Raw genomic sequence first — 17217 nt, 5'->3', positions numbered from 1 at the left:
TGGATGGGCAGAGGGAGGCAGGGGAGAGATTTGCTGGCCATGGATGGGCAGAGGGAAGCAGGGGAGAGAATTGCTGGGCAAGGATGGGCAGAGGAGAGAATTACTGGGCAGAGGGGGCAGGGGAGAGAAGAGAATTGCTGGGTATGGATGGATAGGGGCAGGGGAGAGAGGAGAGTTTCAGGACATGGATGGCGGGGAGAGCAAGAGAAATTCTGGACATGGATGGAGGGGAGGGAAGGGAGAAAGAAGAAATGCTGGACATGGAGGGAAGATAGAGGAAGGAGATTAGATGAGGGAAAAGGAAGTGAGGAGAGAAACTGCACATGGATGGAGAAAATAGGCAGAAGCTGGATCCACTGTACAGTCAAGTATGCAGAGGACCAGAAATGAAGAAGAAAGGAGGAAAGAAAAGAAATAAATGGAAAGGAAGCCCTGGAAACGGAGTCAAGGGAACAGATAGAGAGCAGCAGAATCAGATACTGGACCAGCATGATCAGAGAAACAAAGTCACCAGACAACAAAGGTAGAAAAAAAATAATTTTATTTTCATTATAGTGTTTGGAATATGTCCACTTTGAGAATCAGGTGCTGAACGTTAAAAGTTTGTTTATTTACTTATTTATGGCATTTTATCCCATATTAAACATGAATTAGATTGGAACCTGGGATCATTTAATTTTTTTTTCCTGGAGAGAGTAATGTGTTGGCCGCTGCCCCCCCCCCCCCCCCCCCCCCCCCCCCGGGTATAGCCAGCTCTGCAATTTTTTTTTTTTGGGGGGGGGGCGCCGAGGTGGACTGGGGAGAGAGCCTGTTGTTAAAAATTTACCAGCACACCACTGAACATACCCCTCCTACCCAGATATACCTTTTCAATGGGTGCCCAATAATTGTGTCCAGGTTGGTCATGGTAGTCCTTAAGAGCTTTTAAGCACTGCGACCTGATATTACACTTTGAGATTAGGAAGACCCATGCCCCCTTGTACTTCAGCCTGCATCAATCTAGATAATCCCACCCATAGTCTCTTCCCCTACCACAAAAAAGCTATCAGCATTTTGTTCCATTTAGGGAAAACGCGGGAGTGTTATGGGTAACTGCACAAAGAAAAAGAGAAGTCTGGGGAGAATCATCATCTTCATAGCAGCCACCCATCCCTACCAGGAAAGTGTCAGTTTCTCCCATTGCTCCAAGTCCTTCTGTATTTTCAAAAGGAGCAGGCATAGTTTAGGACATAAAGATCTGCAACTTGAACTGACAACTGTATTCCCAAGTATTGAAAGCCCTGAGTAGCCACTTGAAAGGGAAAAGGAAAATCCATTTCTGCCACAGACATATTAAACATAAGAATCTCGGTTTTATCTGCATTTATTTTAAAGCCCGAAAGAGAAACAATAGCAAAATCACCTCCATTAGAGTAGGCAATGAAACTTTAGGGTTCCCCACAAACAGTAATGTGTCATCTGCGCATAAAAGAATTTTGTTTGGTGCCTCCTACTGAAATTGGGGTAATTTGGGGTTGCAACGTATAGCCACAGATAATGGTTCTATAGCAAAGCGAGCAATAGCGGAGACATAGAGCATTCCTGTCACATTCCCCTGCACAAAAAACCTCCTCCAATCGTACCCCATTCATTATTTTCCTACTACTTGGCTGATAGTATAACCCTCTATCCTATTGCCCAAATTGTCCTCCCAATCCCATTATATCTAGCACTTGAAATAGAAAAGACCATTCCACACTGTCGAACGCCGTTTTCGCCTCCACTGTTACTGAGTGTGTTTTAGACTGTTGTAAATAGTCAAATCAGTGGTCCTGTGGACATTATCCCATAACAACCCCCCTTTCACAAAGTCTATTTGGTCCGCCCAGGCAATTTAGCTTCTAGCCGGGTAGCTAATATCTTAACCACCTTCTCCTGTGCCTTATACATAGACTTTGGCAGCTGTTGACCTTGTAACACTGTGTTAAACATTCATGCGAGGATAGAGGCCATCTTGACCCTCAAAGCCTTGTAAAACTCCAAGGGAAAATGTCCTCCCCCAGGGCCTTCCCGTTAGCCAACTGCTTAATAGCTGCAAGTACCTCTGACTCCTGTATGTCTCTTCCTATCCAGTCCTGATCCTCCTGTGAAAGGCTAGGTAATCCCAAAGAGGAGAGATACGTATCTTGCCCTCTGAGGTACCCGCCTCCGCCATATACAGTTTCTCATAAAAAGTTCTGAACTCTGCTGCTGTCCCAGAATTTGTCACCACCTTTTTATCGGGGGGGGGGGGGGGGGGCTCAAGATGGCTAATCCACCTATCACATCTTTTTTTCTTCATTTACCATGCTAAAAGTTTCCCAACTGTATTCCCCTGCTCCATATGCCAAGCTTTTGTACATTGCAACAAGTACTCCATATGCTGTGTATCCATAAGATCCAGCTCTTTATGCTTAGCCTGCAGTTGGGATACTGTCTTATGACCCCCTCCCCCACCTCCCTTTATGCACCTCTTGCAGTTTTTTATATCATCCAGTTATTTCTGTCTAACTGCTTCTCTTTGCTTCTTCTCTCTGGACCCCCTTTATATGAGCATGCTTGTAAGATAGGCTTTCCCTGCATCCCACAGTGTATCCACTCTGACATCACCTGTATCGTTTACTTTCATATAATCCTCCTACAGTTCCTGCAGCCACTCCTGTATATCCACCCTAAGAATCATACTAGTATTTGCCCTCCAGTTATGAGCCCCCATACTAGCACTGCTAAGAGTGAACGGCCTCAGCACCATAGAGTCATTCCGTGTCAAGTGGATTAAATTTGGTACATAGTTTCTTTATGATAAAAAACTAAGCTGTGCAAAATTTTAGTTCAAAAGACTAAAAATGGGAGGTTCTAGGGGACCTCAAGTAAAGGGTTGCAAAATGTCGCCTGAGCAAAAATGACATTTTGGGCCAACTTCCAGAAGCTGTAAAACTGGAAGTTTTAGTAGTACAAGGGGGATATTTGGAGAACCTGCACTACTTTTAGGGCTTAATGAACTGGCAAAACCCCATGTTCCTAGTCCTCTTACTTTTTGAATGGTTTAGGCTCAAACTTTGCAAAAAAAAGGCAAAAATCAATTTACAGCGATGTTGAGGCTGCTGTAGTTTCTAAACTAGTTGGCCTTTCAGGTTGATTTTTGGTAGGTGTACTAACTGCACGGCTGTAATGAGGCATTCCAATTTGCAGCACTTTCCTTCAAGTGGTTGAAAAATTATAAGCGTTCAAAGTTGGTATAAAAAGAATTCTCTGAGGACAAGCAGGCTGCTTGTTCTCACTGATGGGTGACGTCCACGGCAGCCCCTCCAATCGGAATCTTCACTAGCAAAGTCCTTTGCTAGCCCTCGCGCGCCTGTGCGCACCGCGCATGCGCGGCCGTCTTCCCGCCCGAAACCGGCTTGAGCCGGCCAGTCTTCTTTCGTCCGCACTCGGTACGGTCGTGTTTTCGCCGTGTCGAGCCCCGGAAAGTCGACCTCGCGCGTCCTTTTTCGACGTGTTTTTTCTTCGGAAAATCCTCAAAAACTGTTTGGGAAGTGCTCCGGAAGCCCTCTCGGGTTTCGTTTGCCCCTTCCCGTATTTTTCAGATTTTGCCCCGGTAAGTTTTCTTTCGTCGTCGGGGTAGGCCTCTTTTCGGCCTCGGTCGAGATTTTTCTCCCTCAAAGTTTTGGTGCTCATTTTCGCCATTTCGGCCTTTGATTTAGCCGGCGTGATTTTTCCGCCCATGACATCGAAGCCTTCCAGCGGCTTCAAGAAGTGCACCCAGTGCGCCCGGGTAATCTCGCTCACTGACAGGCACGCGTCGTGTCTTCAGTGTCTGGGGGTCGAGCACCGCCCTCAGGCCTGTAGTCTGTGTTCCCTTTTGCAAAGGCGGACTCAGGTAGCGAGATTGGCCCAGTGGAACGTTTTGTTCTCGGGCTCTTCGTCGGCATCGGCACAGGGGGTATCGAGTGCATCGACGTCTTCAGCGTCCAGAGTTTCATCCTCGGCCGCCAGTGCATTGAGTGCATCGAGGCATCGGCCCTCTGCATCGGCGCCGAGACATCGGATAGCTGCATCGACGTCGGTGGTACCGGGACCTCGTCTGCTGATGTCGTCGGACGGTGGTGCATCGTCTGGAGTGCAGGTGAGGGCTGTCCATTCCCCTGCTGGTGGCGGTGAGCCTTCGGGTGGGTCTCCCCCTACCCTGAGGGCTCATGCGGTACAGCCCCCCCGAGACCGACCTCCTTCGGCCTCGGCCCCGAGGAAGCGACGGCTGGATTCTACGTCCTCCTCGTCGGTACCGGGAAGCTCCGGTGACATGCTTCGTTCCAAGAAGTCGAAGAAGCATCGTCACCGGTCCCCTTCCCGTGTCGGTACCGAGAGCTCTGGGTCGCCGAGGGAGTCGGCACCCAGCAGGCATCGGCACCGAGAGGACCGCTCACCCTCTGTTCAGGAGGTGTCGATGCGCTCCACTTTGGACAGCCCGGAACAGCCTCCTCGCCCGGAACAGGTTCTGACGTCGACGCCTGCATCGACTTCCATGCCTTTCTCTGCAGCCGCTCTGAACGAGAGCCTCCGGGCCGTTCTCCCAGAGATCCTGGGAGAGCTGTTGCGCCCTACCCCTCCGGTACCGGCGGTGCTTGCGCCTCCGGTACCGTCGAGCGTGGCGCCGGCTGGCCCATCGCCCGAGGTGAGGTCTCCGGTGTCGGTACCGCGTGCGGTGCCGGCTGCCGTCACCTCCCAGGAAGGCTCCCCGACTACGTCGGCGGAGGGAGCTTCGCCGATGCGGGCGAGGGAGTCTACCTCTCGACGCCCCCATCGTGGACGTGGCTCCACGGAGTCGAGTCGGGCACGGTTGCAGACACAGGTCCGTGAACTTGTGTCTGACACCGAGGGTGAGGCCTCGTGGGAAGAGGAAGAAGACCCCAGATATTTCTCTGACGAGGAGTCTGAGGGTCTTCCTTCCGATCCCACTCCCTCTCCTGAAAGACAGCTTTCTCCTCCTGAGAGTCTGTCTTTCGCTTCCTTTGTCCGGGAGATGTCTACGGCCATCCCCTTCCCGGTGGTTGTGGAGGACGAGCCCAGGGCTGAAATGTTTGAGCTCCTGGACTATCCTTCTCCACCTAAGGAAGCGTCTACTGTTCCCCTGCACCATGTCCTCAAAAAGACATTGCTGGCGAACTGGACCAAGCCTTTAACTAATCCCCACATCCCCAAGAAGATCGAGTCCCAGTACCGGATCCATGGGGACCCAGATCTGATGCGCACTCAGTTGCCTCATGATTCTGGAGTTGTGGATCTGGCCCTAAAGAAGGCTAAGAGTTCTAGGGAGCATGCTTCGGCGCCCCCGGGCAAGGACTCTAGAACCTTAGACTCCTTTGGGAGGAAGGCCTACCATTCTTCTATGCTCGTGGCCAAAATTCAGTCTTACCAGCTCTACACGAGCATACACATGCGGAACAATGTGCGGCAGTTGGCGGGCTTGGTTGATGCTCTCCCCCCTGAGCAAGCCAAGCCTTTTCAGGAGGTGGTCAGGCAGCTGAAGGCGTGCAGAAAATTCCTGGCCAGAGGGGTGTATGACACCTTTGATGTTGCGTCCAGGGCCGCTGCTCAAGGTGTGGTGATGCGCAGGCTCTCATGGCTGCGTGCCTCCGACCTGGAGAATAGAATCCAGCAGCGGATTGCGGACTCGCCTTGCCGTGCGGATAACATTTTTGGAGAGAAAGTCGAACAGGTGGTAGAGCAGCTCCACCAGTGGGACACCGCATTCGACAAATTCTCCCGCCGGCAGCCTTCAGCTTCTACCTCTACAGGTAGACGATTTTTCGGGGGAAGGAAGACTGTTCCCTACTCTTCTGGCAAGCGTAGGTACAATCCTCCTTCTCGACAGCCTGCGGCCCAGGCTAAGCCCCAGCGCGCTCGCTCTCGTCAGCAGCGTGCGACTCAGCAAGGCCCCTCGGCTCCCCAGCAAAAGCAAGGGACGAGCTTTTGACTGGCTCCAGCAGAGCATAGCCGACATCCAAGTGTCAGTGCCGGGCGACCTACCAGTCGGAGGGAGGTTGAAAGCTTTTCACCAAAGGTGGCCTCTCATAACCTCCGATCAGTGGGTTCTCCAAATAGTCCGGCAAGGATACACCCTCAATTTGGCCTCAAAACCTCCAAATTGCCCACCGGGAGCTCAGTCTTACAGCTTCCAGCACAAGCAGGTACTTGCAGAGGAACTCTCCGCCCTTCTCAGCGCCAATGCGGTCGAGCCCGTGCCATCCGGGCAAGAAGGGCTGGGATTCTATTCCAGGTACTTCCTTGTGGAAAAGAAAACAGGGGGGATGCGTCCCAATCTAGACCTAAGGGCCCTGAACAAATATCTGGTCAAGGAAAAGTTCAGGATGCTTTCCCTGGGCACCCTACTTCCCATGATTCAGGAAAACGATTGGCTATGCTCTCTGGACTTGAAGGATGCCTACACACACATCCCGATACTGCCAGCTCACAGGCAGTATCTGCGATTTCAGCTGGGCACACGTCACTTCCAGTACTGTGTGCTACCCTTTGGGCTCGCCTCTGCGCCCAGGGTGTTCACAAAGTGCTTGGCTGTAGTAGCAGCAGCACTTCGCAGGCTGGGGGTGCACGTGTTCCCATATCTCGACGATTGGCTGGTGAAGAACACGTCCGAGGCAGGAGCCCTGCAGTCCATGCAGATGACTATTCGCCTCCTGGAGCTACTGGGGTTTGTGATAAATTACCCAAAGTCCCATCTTCTCCCGGCGCAGAGACTCGAATTCATAGGAGCTCTGCTGGATTCTCGGACGGCTCGCGCCTATCTCCCAGAGGCGAGAGCCAACAACTTGTTGTCCCTCGTCTCGCGGGTGCGAGCGTCCCAGCAGATCACAGCTCGGCAGATGTTGAGATTGCTTGGCCACATGGCCTCCACAGTTCATGTGACTCCCATGGCCCGCCTTCACATGAGATCTGCTCAATGGACCCTAGCTTCCCAGTGGTTTCAGGCTGCTGGGGATCTAGAAGACGTGATCCACCTGTCCACGAGTTTTCTCGAATCCCTGTACTGGTGGACGATTTGGTCCAATTTGACTCTGGGACGTCCTTTCCAAATTCCTCAGCCACAAAAAGTGCTGACCACGGATGCGTCTCTCCTGGGATGGGGAGCTCATGTCGATGGGCTTCACACCCAAGGGAGCTGGTCCCTCCAGGAACGCGATCTACAGATCAATCTTCTGGAGTTGCGAGCGATCTGGAACGCTCTGAAGGCTTTCAGAGATCGGCTGTCCCACCAAATTATCCAAATTCAGACAGACAACCAGGTTGCCATGTACTACGTCAACAAGCAGGGGGGCACCGGATCTCGCCCCCTGTGTCAGGAAGCCGTCAGCATGTGGCTTTGGGCTCGCCGTCACGGCATGGTGCTCCAAGCCACATACCTGGCAGGCGTAAACAACAGTCTGGCCGACAGGTTGAGCAGGATTATGCAACCTCACGAGTGGTCGCTCAACTCCAGAGTGGTGCGCCAGATCTTCCAAGCGTGGGGCACCCCCTTGGTGGATCTCTTCGCATCTCGAGCCAACCACAAAGTCCCTCAGTTCTGTTCCAGGCTTCAGGCCCCCGGCAGACTGGCATCGGATGCCTTCCTCCTGGATTGGGGGGAGGGTCTGCTGTATGCTTATCCTCCCATTCCTCTGGTGGGGAAGACTTTGTTGAAACTCAAGCAAGACCGAGGCACCATGATTCTGATTGCTCCTTTTTGGCCACGTCAGATCTGGTTCCCTCTTCTTCTGGAGTTGTCCTCCGAAGAACCCTGGAGATTGGAGTGTTTTCCGACCCTCATCACGCAGGACGAAGGGGCTCTTCTGCATCCCAGCCTCCGGTCCCTGGCTCTCACGGCCTGGATGTTGAGAGCGTAGACTTTGCCTCTTTGGGTCTGTCAGAGGGTGTCTCCCGCATCTTGCTTGCTTCCAGGAAAGATTCCACTAAGAGGAGTTACTTCTTTCTATGGAGGAGGTTTGCCGTCTGGTGTGACAGCAAGGCCCTAGATCCTCGCTCTTGTCCTACACAGACCCTGCTTGAATACCTTCTGCACTTGTCTGAGTCCGGTCTCAAGACCAACTCTGTAAGGGTTCACCTTAGTGCAATCAGTGCATACCATTACCATGTGGAAGGTAAGCCGATCTCGGGACAGCCTTTAGTTGTTCGCTTCATGAGAGGTTTGCTTTTGTCAAAGCCCCCTGTCAAGCCTCCTACAGTGTCATGGGATCTCAATGTCGTTCTCACCCATCTGATGAAACCTCCTTTTGAGCCACTGAATTCCTGCCATCTGAAGTACTTGACCTGGAAGGTCATTTTCTTGGTGGCAGTTACTTCAGCTCGTAGAGTCAGTGAGCTTCAGGCCCTGGTAGCCCAGGCCCCTTACACCAAATTTCATCATAACAGAGTAGTCCTCCGCACTCACCCTAAGTTCTTGCCAAAGGTCGTGTCGGAGTTCCATCTGAACCAGTCAATTGTCTTGCCAACATTCTTTCCCCGTCCTCATTCCTGCCCTGCTGAACGTCAGCTGCACACATTGGACTGCAAGAGAGCATTGGCCTTCTACCTGGAGCGGACACAGCCCAACAGACAGTCCGCCCAATTGTTTGTTTCTTTTGATCCCAACAGGAGGGGAGTGGCTGTGGGGAAACGCACCATATCCAATTGGCTAGCAGATTGCATTTCCTTCACTTACGCCCAGGCGGGGCTGGCTCTTGAGGGTCATGTCACGGCTCATAATGTTAGAGCCATGGCTGCGTCGGTAGCCCACTTGAAGTCAGCCTGTATTGAAGAAATTTGCAAAGCTGCGACGTGGTCATCTGTCCACACATTCACATCTCATTACTGCCTGCAGCAGGATACCCGACGCGACAGTCGGTTCGGGCAGTCAGTTCTTCAGAACCTGTTTGGGCTTTAGGATCCAACTCCACCCCCCGAGGGCCCTGTTTGTTCTGTTCCAGGCTGCACTCTCAGTTAGTTGGTACATTTTTTTAGGTCAATCTCAGTTATGTCCTCGCCGTTGTGAGGCCCAATTGACCATGGTTGTTGTTTTGAGTGAGCCTGGGGGCTAGGGATACCCCATCAGTGAGATCAAGCAGCCTGCTTGTCCTTGGAGAAAGCGAATGCTACATAGCTGTAGAAGGTATTCTCCGAGGACAGCAGGCTGATTGTTCTCACAAACCCGCCCGCCTCCCCTTTGGAGTTGTGTCTTCCCTTGTCTTTGTCTTGCTACATATGAGACTGACAAACACGAGCCGGTTCGGGCGGGAAGACAGCCGCGCATGCGCGGTACGCATGGGCGCACGAGGACTAGCAAAGGCCTTTGCTAGTGAAGTTTCCGATTGGAGGGGCTGCCGTGGACGTCACCCATCAGTGAGAACAATCAGCCTGCTGTCCTCGGAGAATACCTTCTACAGGTATGTAGCATTCGCTTTTTTGCCCATTTTGGGCTATCTTTGATGCCTTTGATCTCCAGTGGGACAGCTTCAATATTCTTTCTTTTAGCACCATTAGAAAGAGCAAATTTCCTTCTATCAGAATATGTAGTTTTCATTTTGGAGTCTCTTCATATAAGGATTGCAAAAATGCCCTCAAATGTTTGCAGGCAGCAGCCTGTGATTTCTTCACTACACCCTTGATACAAGTGTAGTAAAAGTGATTCTTCTTTCAAAAAGCACCAATTTTTTAAAATAAAGAACACATTATGTTATAAAACTGTATTCAAGAAAACTAAAAAACAAGAATGTTTTTTAGGATGTGGAAGGATGAGGCCAGGTTTCATAACAGGTTTAAAGAAAACTGCAGTCAGTTAGGATGACCGACTTGGCCAATTATGATTGGTGGACCCTGTTGCAAGGCGTCTGAGTGTCTGTTGCTGGTGTTTCTTCACCCTTGCTACAGTTTGACCTCTTAGTGAACTGTAGGCATCAAAGTAAGCCTAGCAACAGACACTCAGGAGCCAGGAGGTACCAGAAGCATACAATTGGGCAATGAAACAAACAATTCTGCTTTGCAACAGGGTTCACCAATCATAATTGGCCAAGTCTAACTGGCTAAAGAAGTTTTCTTTAAACATTATATTATAAAACTGTGTTCAAGTAAACTAAAAAACAGGGTGGAAACCATTGTATACATACTTCTTGTTGAAGAAACTCACACCTGCACCGACAGGTTCATTTATATTGAATTAAATGCCACAAATGAAGATATTAATCACTTTAGACTGAAGTAAAATTTTACCCATTGAAAACCTGATTGCAAGAATAAATGCGTTTGTTGAACTGATGCTAATGGTCATCAATGGATCCAGAAAGATCAGATGAATTTCCACTTTGCTCAGTTGGCTGTTCAAGTACATCAGAGTGTCATTTACTGACATACAATAAAAATAAAGGTTTGAAATTAATTGAAGAGCTTCTGCCTGATCAACAGAAGTTGTTACAAGAGCGTTCTGGTCAACTTTTCGATGCTGGATCAACTATTTGCCTTTATCATGAATCCTTACTGTTGAAAAAGTTTGAATTTTTGCAAAGAACCTGCTGTAACCCATTTTCCAAAGGTGGTCATAATGCAAAAAGGGGCTTAAGAGTGCTGGATGACACACTAGCAGCCCAGCTAAAGGCCTTAACAAGCAAAATATTTGTGCCGGGTCAGAAACTATGTCCATCTTGTCGAAAAGACGTCAGTAACAGAGCTGCTGATTCTTTATCATCATCAACAACAGCAGATGATGAACACAGTGACATTTCTGGCAAGTTGAACACAAGTTTGACATCTCTTGGTATTTCTCCATTAAAGTTCAAAAAAGTCAGCAAGCGTGATGTACGAGGCTACACCAAGCGCAAAATCAGGCGAGTGCAAAATACTTTGAGTCATCATCTTGCAGTTGCTGGTGGCTTAGACCTAAATGAGTTTGAAACTCAACCTTCTATCAGTCAGAAATGTGACAAATGTTCTGATTATGATGACCTGCTAAACGAGTTGAAAAACAAAGTCCAATTTTCAGCAAATCATGCAGAAAAACTGCAAATACTAACTTTAGCACCCTCTACAATGTCTTTCCTTATTCAAAATGTCTCCACATGGTCATTTACATGAAAATGGTTCCACCGTCACCTCACTACATTGCCACTCAAAGCCATTATCCCTGGGAGCTTGCAGCTCCCACTGTGCATTCTTTAGTTGGGGTCAGCAACTCTGGCTCATCTTCATCCAAGACTCCAGGATCCCCACAGGAGGAAGAACTACTAGATGTTGGTCAGGAGCCTTCCTCCAGAGCACTGGCTGACTCGGGGGGGGGGGGGGGGGGGCTAACACCTTTGCCAGGACTGGCAGCAGCGCTCTGCCAACCTTCTAGTCCCCTGTTACCCTGTAGTTGTCTTTAACACAGATGCCATCAGTTGCTGCTTTCCTGTACCAGCTACCATTTGTTTGTGTTTCAGAGCCTCTGGGGGCGCTGGCTGATGAAGACCCTCTGAGAGAGATTTTAGCAATTTTTTTCGCTTCTCCCGGTGAAATAAAAATGGTTTTGCCATTGAGAGATCACCAGTTTTGCAGGGTACCAGAGTCCTACCTGCAGACAATTATCCAAAAAGGCCACAGTTCCTTCCTTTTCCGTATGGTAGCCAAACTCAGGTTCAGAAAAATCTTTTAGCTCCACTTTATCATATTTGCAGGATATCTATTTGCAGGCCTGCCGAAGCACATGGTCCACCTCCTGAAATCTCAAGTGCTTCACTATAACTGCATGCAGTGGAAGGGTGTGATCTGGCCTTGGCCTTAATTCTCGGTGCGCTTGCTCTACTTCATAGGATGGAGTAGCAAGGTCTGCTGGAAATCAGGTTTGAAAAAGTTACTGCACATAGGCCACTGGCGCCACACCTTCCATGCCGTCAGTCACGCCCACTTTGTTCAGTATTTTGCTTTGAAAAAAAAATCCAAGTGAGGCCTTATTTTGAAAAAAAAAAAAACCCCCAACAACAATATCTTGTGATGAGCAGAGTGGCCTAAAGGTAGCTAATACTCTAGGTGGATATCCTGAAAATCAGACTGGATTTTCAGGATATCCACAATGAATATTTGTGAGATAAATTTGCAAGGACTGACTCCATTGTATGCAATTCTATTTCATGCATATTAATTGTGGGTATTCTGAAATCCTGACAGGCAGGGTATGTCCCAAAGACTGGGTTGAGAAGCATTGGCCTAGAGTATTAGCTACCTTTAGGCCACTCTGCTCATCACAAGATATTGGGTTTTTTTTTTCAAAAAAATAAGACCTTACTTGGAATTGTTTTTTTTTTCCAAAGCAAAATACTTGCTAATTTAATAGTTGTTACTGTTTTCATGGTATGCACTTACAGGCAGAACAGGAATTTCTTAACTGTGCTGGTACACTCCTTATAAGATGTACAAATTACTCTTCTGGATTTTAGGCTCCCTTTGCTCTGAGTGACCTGATTCTCTAAGGACCCTTATTGTACCTTTTATCTCCATTCATTGCTTCTTACTCCTTTTCTCTGCTGAACACTTGAATCGGAACACTAAATGGGAAGTTCTCTTCTTCTTGGGTACTTCTGAATAGGCTCCTGACAAACACCTTTACTACTCTTGTGCTCTCTAGTATTATATAAGATGGAATTCAACCAATAAGATTGTATTCAATTAAGGTTCTACCTATAATACCATGGTTCACCGAAGAGCTGAAAAAGCTTAAAACACAAGTCAGGAAACTAGAATGCGCTTGGAACAAAAAGAAAGACGAACAAACACTAAATGCCTGGAAGCAACTTCGAAGGAAATACAAATACACCATAAAACAGACCAAAAGATCACATTACAAAACAATAATAGGACCAAACTACAAAGACACACATAAACTCTTCCTCCTTGTGAACAAACTGTTAGACACCACACCAGTTACAAACAACAACAAAGACACTCCAGATGTTGACAACCTTGCGAAATACTTCAAGGAAAAAATTATACAACTATGAACCAAAATACCCGCCAGCCCTATTGACTACGCCACACTTCTAGACTGTCTAGACCCAGAAGACGGAACATACCTAGCAGACAGAACTTGGACCAAATTCGATCTACTATCAGAAAACCTCATCTCTGGAACACTTAAAAGATTTGCCAAATCCCACTGCAAATTAGACACATGCCCAAACAACCTCCTGAAATCAGCTCCTCAACAATTCATAATAGACCTAATGAACCACGTTAACTTCATGCTACAAAACGGACTTTTCCCAAAAGAAAAAGGAAAAATTCTACTCGCCTCAATACCCAAAGACACAAAGAAAAGCGCAAGCGAAATAACCAATTACAGACCAGTAGCATCCATACCACTAATAACCAAAATAACCGAAGGAATGGTAACTAAACAACTCACAAACTATTTAAACAAACACTCAATACTGCATGATGCCCAATCAGGATTCCGATTGAACCACAGCACAGAAACAGTATTAATTACCCTTATGACTAAGTTTAAACAAATGATTGCAACCGGCAACAATATACTCCTCCTACAATTCGACATGTCAAGTGCCTTCAACATGGTTGACCACGAAATCCTATTACACATACTCGAATATTTTGGCATCGGAGGAAATGTCCTAAACTGGTTCAAGGGATTCCTAACCCAGCGGTCATATCAAGTCACATCAAAGTCAATCACATCTGCTGCATGGACACCTGAATGTGGAGTACCACAAGGATCACCCCTCTCACCAACCATCTTCAACCTAATGATGATCCCCTTGGCAAAACTCCTATCAAATCACAACCTCAACCCATATATATCCGCCGATGATGTAACAATATACATCCCTTTCAAAGAAGACATTAAAGAGATCCTCAATGAAATTAACCAAAGTCTACACATCATGAACACCTGGGCAGATGCATTTCGCTTGAAACTAAATGCAGAAAAAACTCAATGCCTGATACTCACTTCCCAGTACAACACGAATGAATTCACCGCTATAAACACACCAAAACTAAACCTTCCAATCTCAGAAACGTTAAAAATCCTTGGAGTCACTATCGACCGCCACCTAACACTCGAAACCCATGCAAACAACACAACCAAAAAGATGTTCTACTGCATGTGGAAATTGAAAAGAATAAGACCATTCTTCCCAAGATCCGTCTTTCGCAGCCTAGTGCAATCCCTCGTACTCAGCCATCTGGACTACTGCAACTCACTATACGCAGGTTGCAAAGAGCAAATACTGAGGAAACTCCAAACAGCCCAGAACACAGCAGCCAGACTCATCTTCGGAAAACCAAAATATGAAAGTGCAAAACCCTTACGAGAGAAGCTACACTGGCTCCCACTTAAGGAACGCATTGCTTTTAAGGCATGCACATTAGTCCACAAAATCATTCACGGTGAGGCCCCAGCTTACATGTTTAATCTAATAGATCTACCACCCAGAAATGCTAAAAGATCATCCCGAACTTTCCTCAACCTCCACTTCCCTAATTGCAAAGGCTTGAAATACAAGGCGCTGCATGCGTCAACCTTTTCTTACATGAGCACGCAATTCTGGAACTCACTGCCGCGCAACCTGAAAATGACCTAAGAACAAGCCACCTTCCGCAAACTATTGAAGACCCATCTTTTTGAGAAAACTTACGGAAAGAACCAAAATACATAAAGCCCACACCCACGGTTCAACAATGCTTCAATATAGCCACTCTGAATTCTCATCCCCTGTACTCTCACCACACTCATACCTCTACTCACAGAAAATGTATGCCTTTATGCTTTCTTGTTGTATGTACTGCCCTTTTAGTTTTCCGTTGTTCCCCCAATGTTTAACTGCTCTTTTCCATTGTTATATTCCTAAATGATACTCTGAGTTTGTCTCGCCTAACTCCTCACAATGCAATCCATAACCGAGTAGTAACAAACTGTATTTCTATCACTCACAACTTATTGTAAGCCACACTGAGCCCGCAAAAAGGTGGGAAAATGTGGGATACAAATGCAATAAAATAAATAAAATAAATAAATAATATTATATCCAACCTTTATTCCACTTATGATGTAAACTGCACTGAACCCTGAACAGGGAATATTAGCAGTTTGAATTTGAATTGAATCTTATCACTTCTACAGACTGACAAACTCAGAGTGAGAGAGTTATACCTGCATAGTGGAGATATTTTCCACTCCACTTTCGCATCATTCAGGAACAACTACTTATAGTGACATGCCAAAAGCAATACCACTTGCTTCCTCCCTCTGCTACTAAGAAATAACGTCTCTCAGTTCAGAAAACATTTGAATTCCTCTGACCAGCACTCTGGACTATACCACTGTGGCCTTTCCTAAAGGGGAGTGCCATATGATCTATCCATTCTCTAATGGACACAGTATAATAAAAGGGTCCATATTCCTCTTTACATTAATATGGTTTAGCACAAATGAAATTACTAACTCTATTGATCACTTCCTTTTGTTCTGTAGGTGTGTCGAGGTAGTAAAATCATCTCAGTATGTGGAGCTAGCCAATGACCTGGAAATAAACAAAGCAATCACTTACTTGAGACAAAAAGACTTTAATCAGGTAAGGCCTCATTTGTAAGTAGTGATATTGATAGCAATAAAATATAATGGCATTTTTAACCAGAGCATATTAGAGTATAAACCAGTATATGGTATATCAGTTGCTGCTTTTCTGTACAATTCTGCAGTTAATGTAAAAAAAATGAATAAGCAAAAGACATTTGCATTGGGTAAGCACATATCATTATGAATATTCTGAAAGCTCATTTGATTTTGAGGCCTTCGAGGATTGGAGTTTGAGACACCTGAAATAAACCAGTCTTGTACTGAATTTTAAAACATTTTTTTAAATCCAGCTGTTTCCTCCCACTCCCTAGGATTCTAACTAGCTGCAAAGCAGTCTTTACTGGTCAAATAGTACCATCTCAAACAAAGGCTACAATTCCTTCTTATACTGTCAAAACCTGCCATAGCAAGAAGTTGAAACAACCTAAAACTATAAATATTATAAGTTTCTTCCTAATATTTTTTTTGTATTTTCTAAATATATTAAAATTAGGAGGAAAAAGATCTCTGCTGCTCTACCAATGCTGTTTATCAGTTACAGCTTGCAACTTATTCATTGCTTTTACAAGGAGAGCTTTTTCTTCATCGATCTTTAAAAGCCTCCATTTCTACAAATTAATGATACTTTATTATATTCAATACATTTTCTTCTGACAGTATGTCTTAAGCTTTCTATTTTTTCTCCAAGCTTGAACTTATAACTTGTAACTTATCTGGCAAAGGCAAATTGAATCTTTATCAAGTAGCTCTATCTGGCAAATTGAATCTTCAAGTGGAAAGGTTTGATGTTGGTAAAGAAGATTGGTGAAAAATTGATATGGCTTTAATGTCTTCAGTGTTTAAAGCTAAACTAGGATATTCAGCATTGGCCAATACCAGGATACTGGCACTGAATGTCCAGGTATAGAGCATACTGCTGCCAATATTCAGTGCTGGTACCCAGGTAGCTATGTGTTTTTAACTCAGGACAGGAAAAAGCTATCCTAAGTTAACTGGGTACCTATTTTGGTACCAGTGCAGAATATTGGTGATACCCCAATACCTTCCAGCTCTGCCCAGGCTCCATGCATGGACTACACTATCAAAAATTGAAGGAAGTGAGGTTCTACTATCAACCAATATAAACTATATACATCCTCATATATATCACTGACATGAAAACAACTGAGATCACAAGAAGGAAAAAGCCTCAGCAAGCCCTGACTCAATTTAACTCAGCCTTCTTTGGGCTTAGTTGCAATCATAGGCATAAAAACCCTCCAGTGTCCATATAAAATATCCTAGGTCTTAGTTCCAGTCATAGGCATAAAATCCTCCAGTGTCCATACAAAATATCTTTAAACAACAAAATTCTTTTTTGAAACAATTTATACTTTGTTCAAAAGAGAGACTTAGTTTCTGTTGAGATGCCCATTTTTCACAGCAGCACTTCTCTGGCTATCAATCTGCCTTTGATAATGGCCAGCATTTTGAAAAACTGAGTCGGGGATTAGCAGAACCACTTCACATTAGAGCACCTTCAAAAGAACAACATATATTAAAATTCTTATCTTCTCAATCTGGTTACTTCAGTAGATGTCAACACGTAT

The 17217-nt window shown here is 46.3% G+C and overlaps 1 protein-coding gene across 5 annotated transcripts in view; it reads left to right on the top strand.

The window, feature by feature from the left end:
• IFT88 (intraflagellar transport 88) overlaps positions 1-17217 on the top strand; it is a 269351-nt gene that overhangs the window by 113281 nt on the left and 138853 nt on the right. For all 5 annotated transcript variants that reach the window (XM_030200295.1, XM_030200293.1, XM_030200296.1 and 2 more), the window contains one exon: positions 15524-15623. In XM_030200295.1, coding sequence (XP_030056155.1) covers positions 15524-15623 — 100 coding nt within the window. The remainder of the gene's footprint in view (positions 1-15523; positions 15624-17217) is intronic.

The sequence above is a fragment of the Microcaecilia unicolor genome, chromosome 4, assembly GCF_901765095.1.
Source record: "Microcaecilia unicolor chromosome 4, aMicUni1.1, whole genome shotgun sequence".
In the NCBI taxonomy this organism is placed as follows: Eukaryota; Metazoa; Chordata; class Amphibia; order Gymnophiona; family Siphonopidae; genus Microcaecilia; species Microcaecilia unicolor.
The sequence above is the reverse complement of the archived record's forward strand: the minus strand, read 5'-3'. Positions and strand labels throughout refer to the sequence as shown.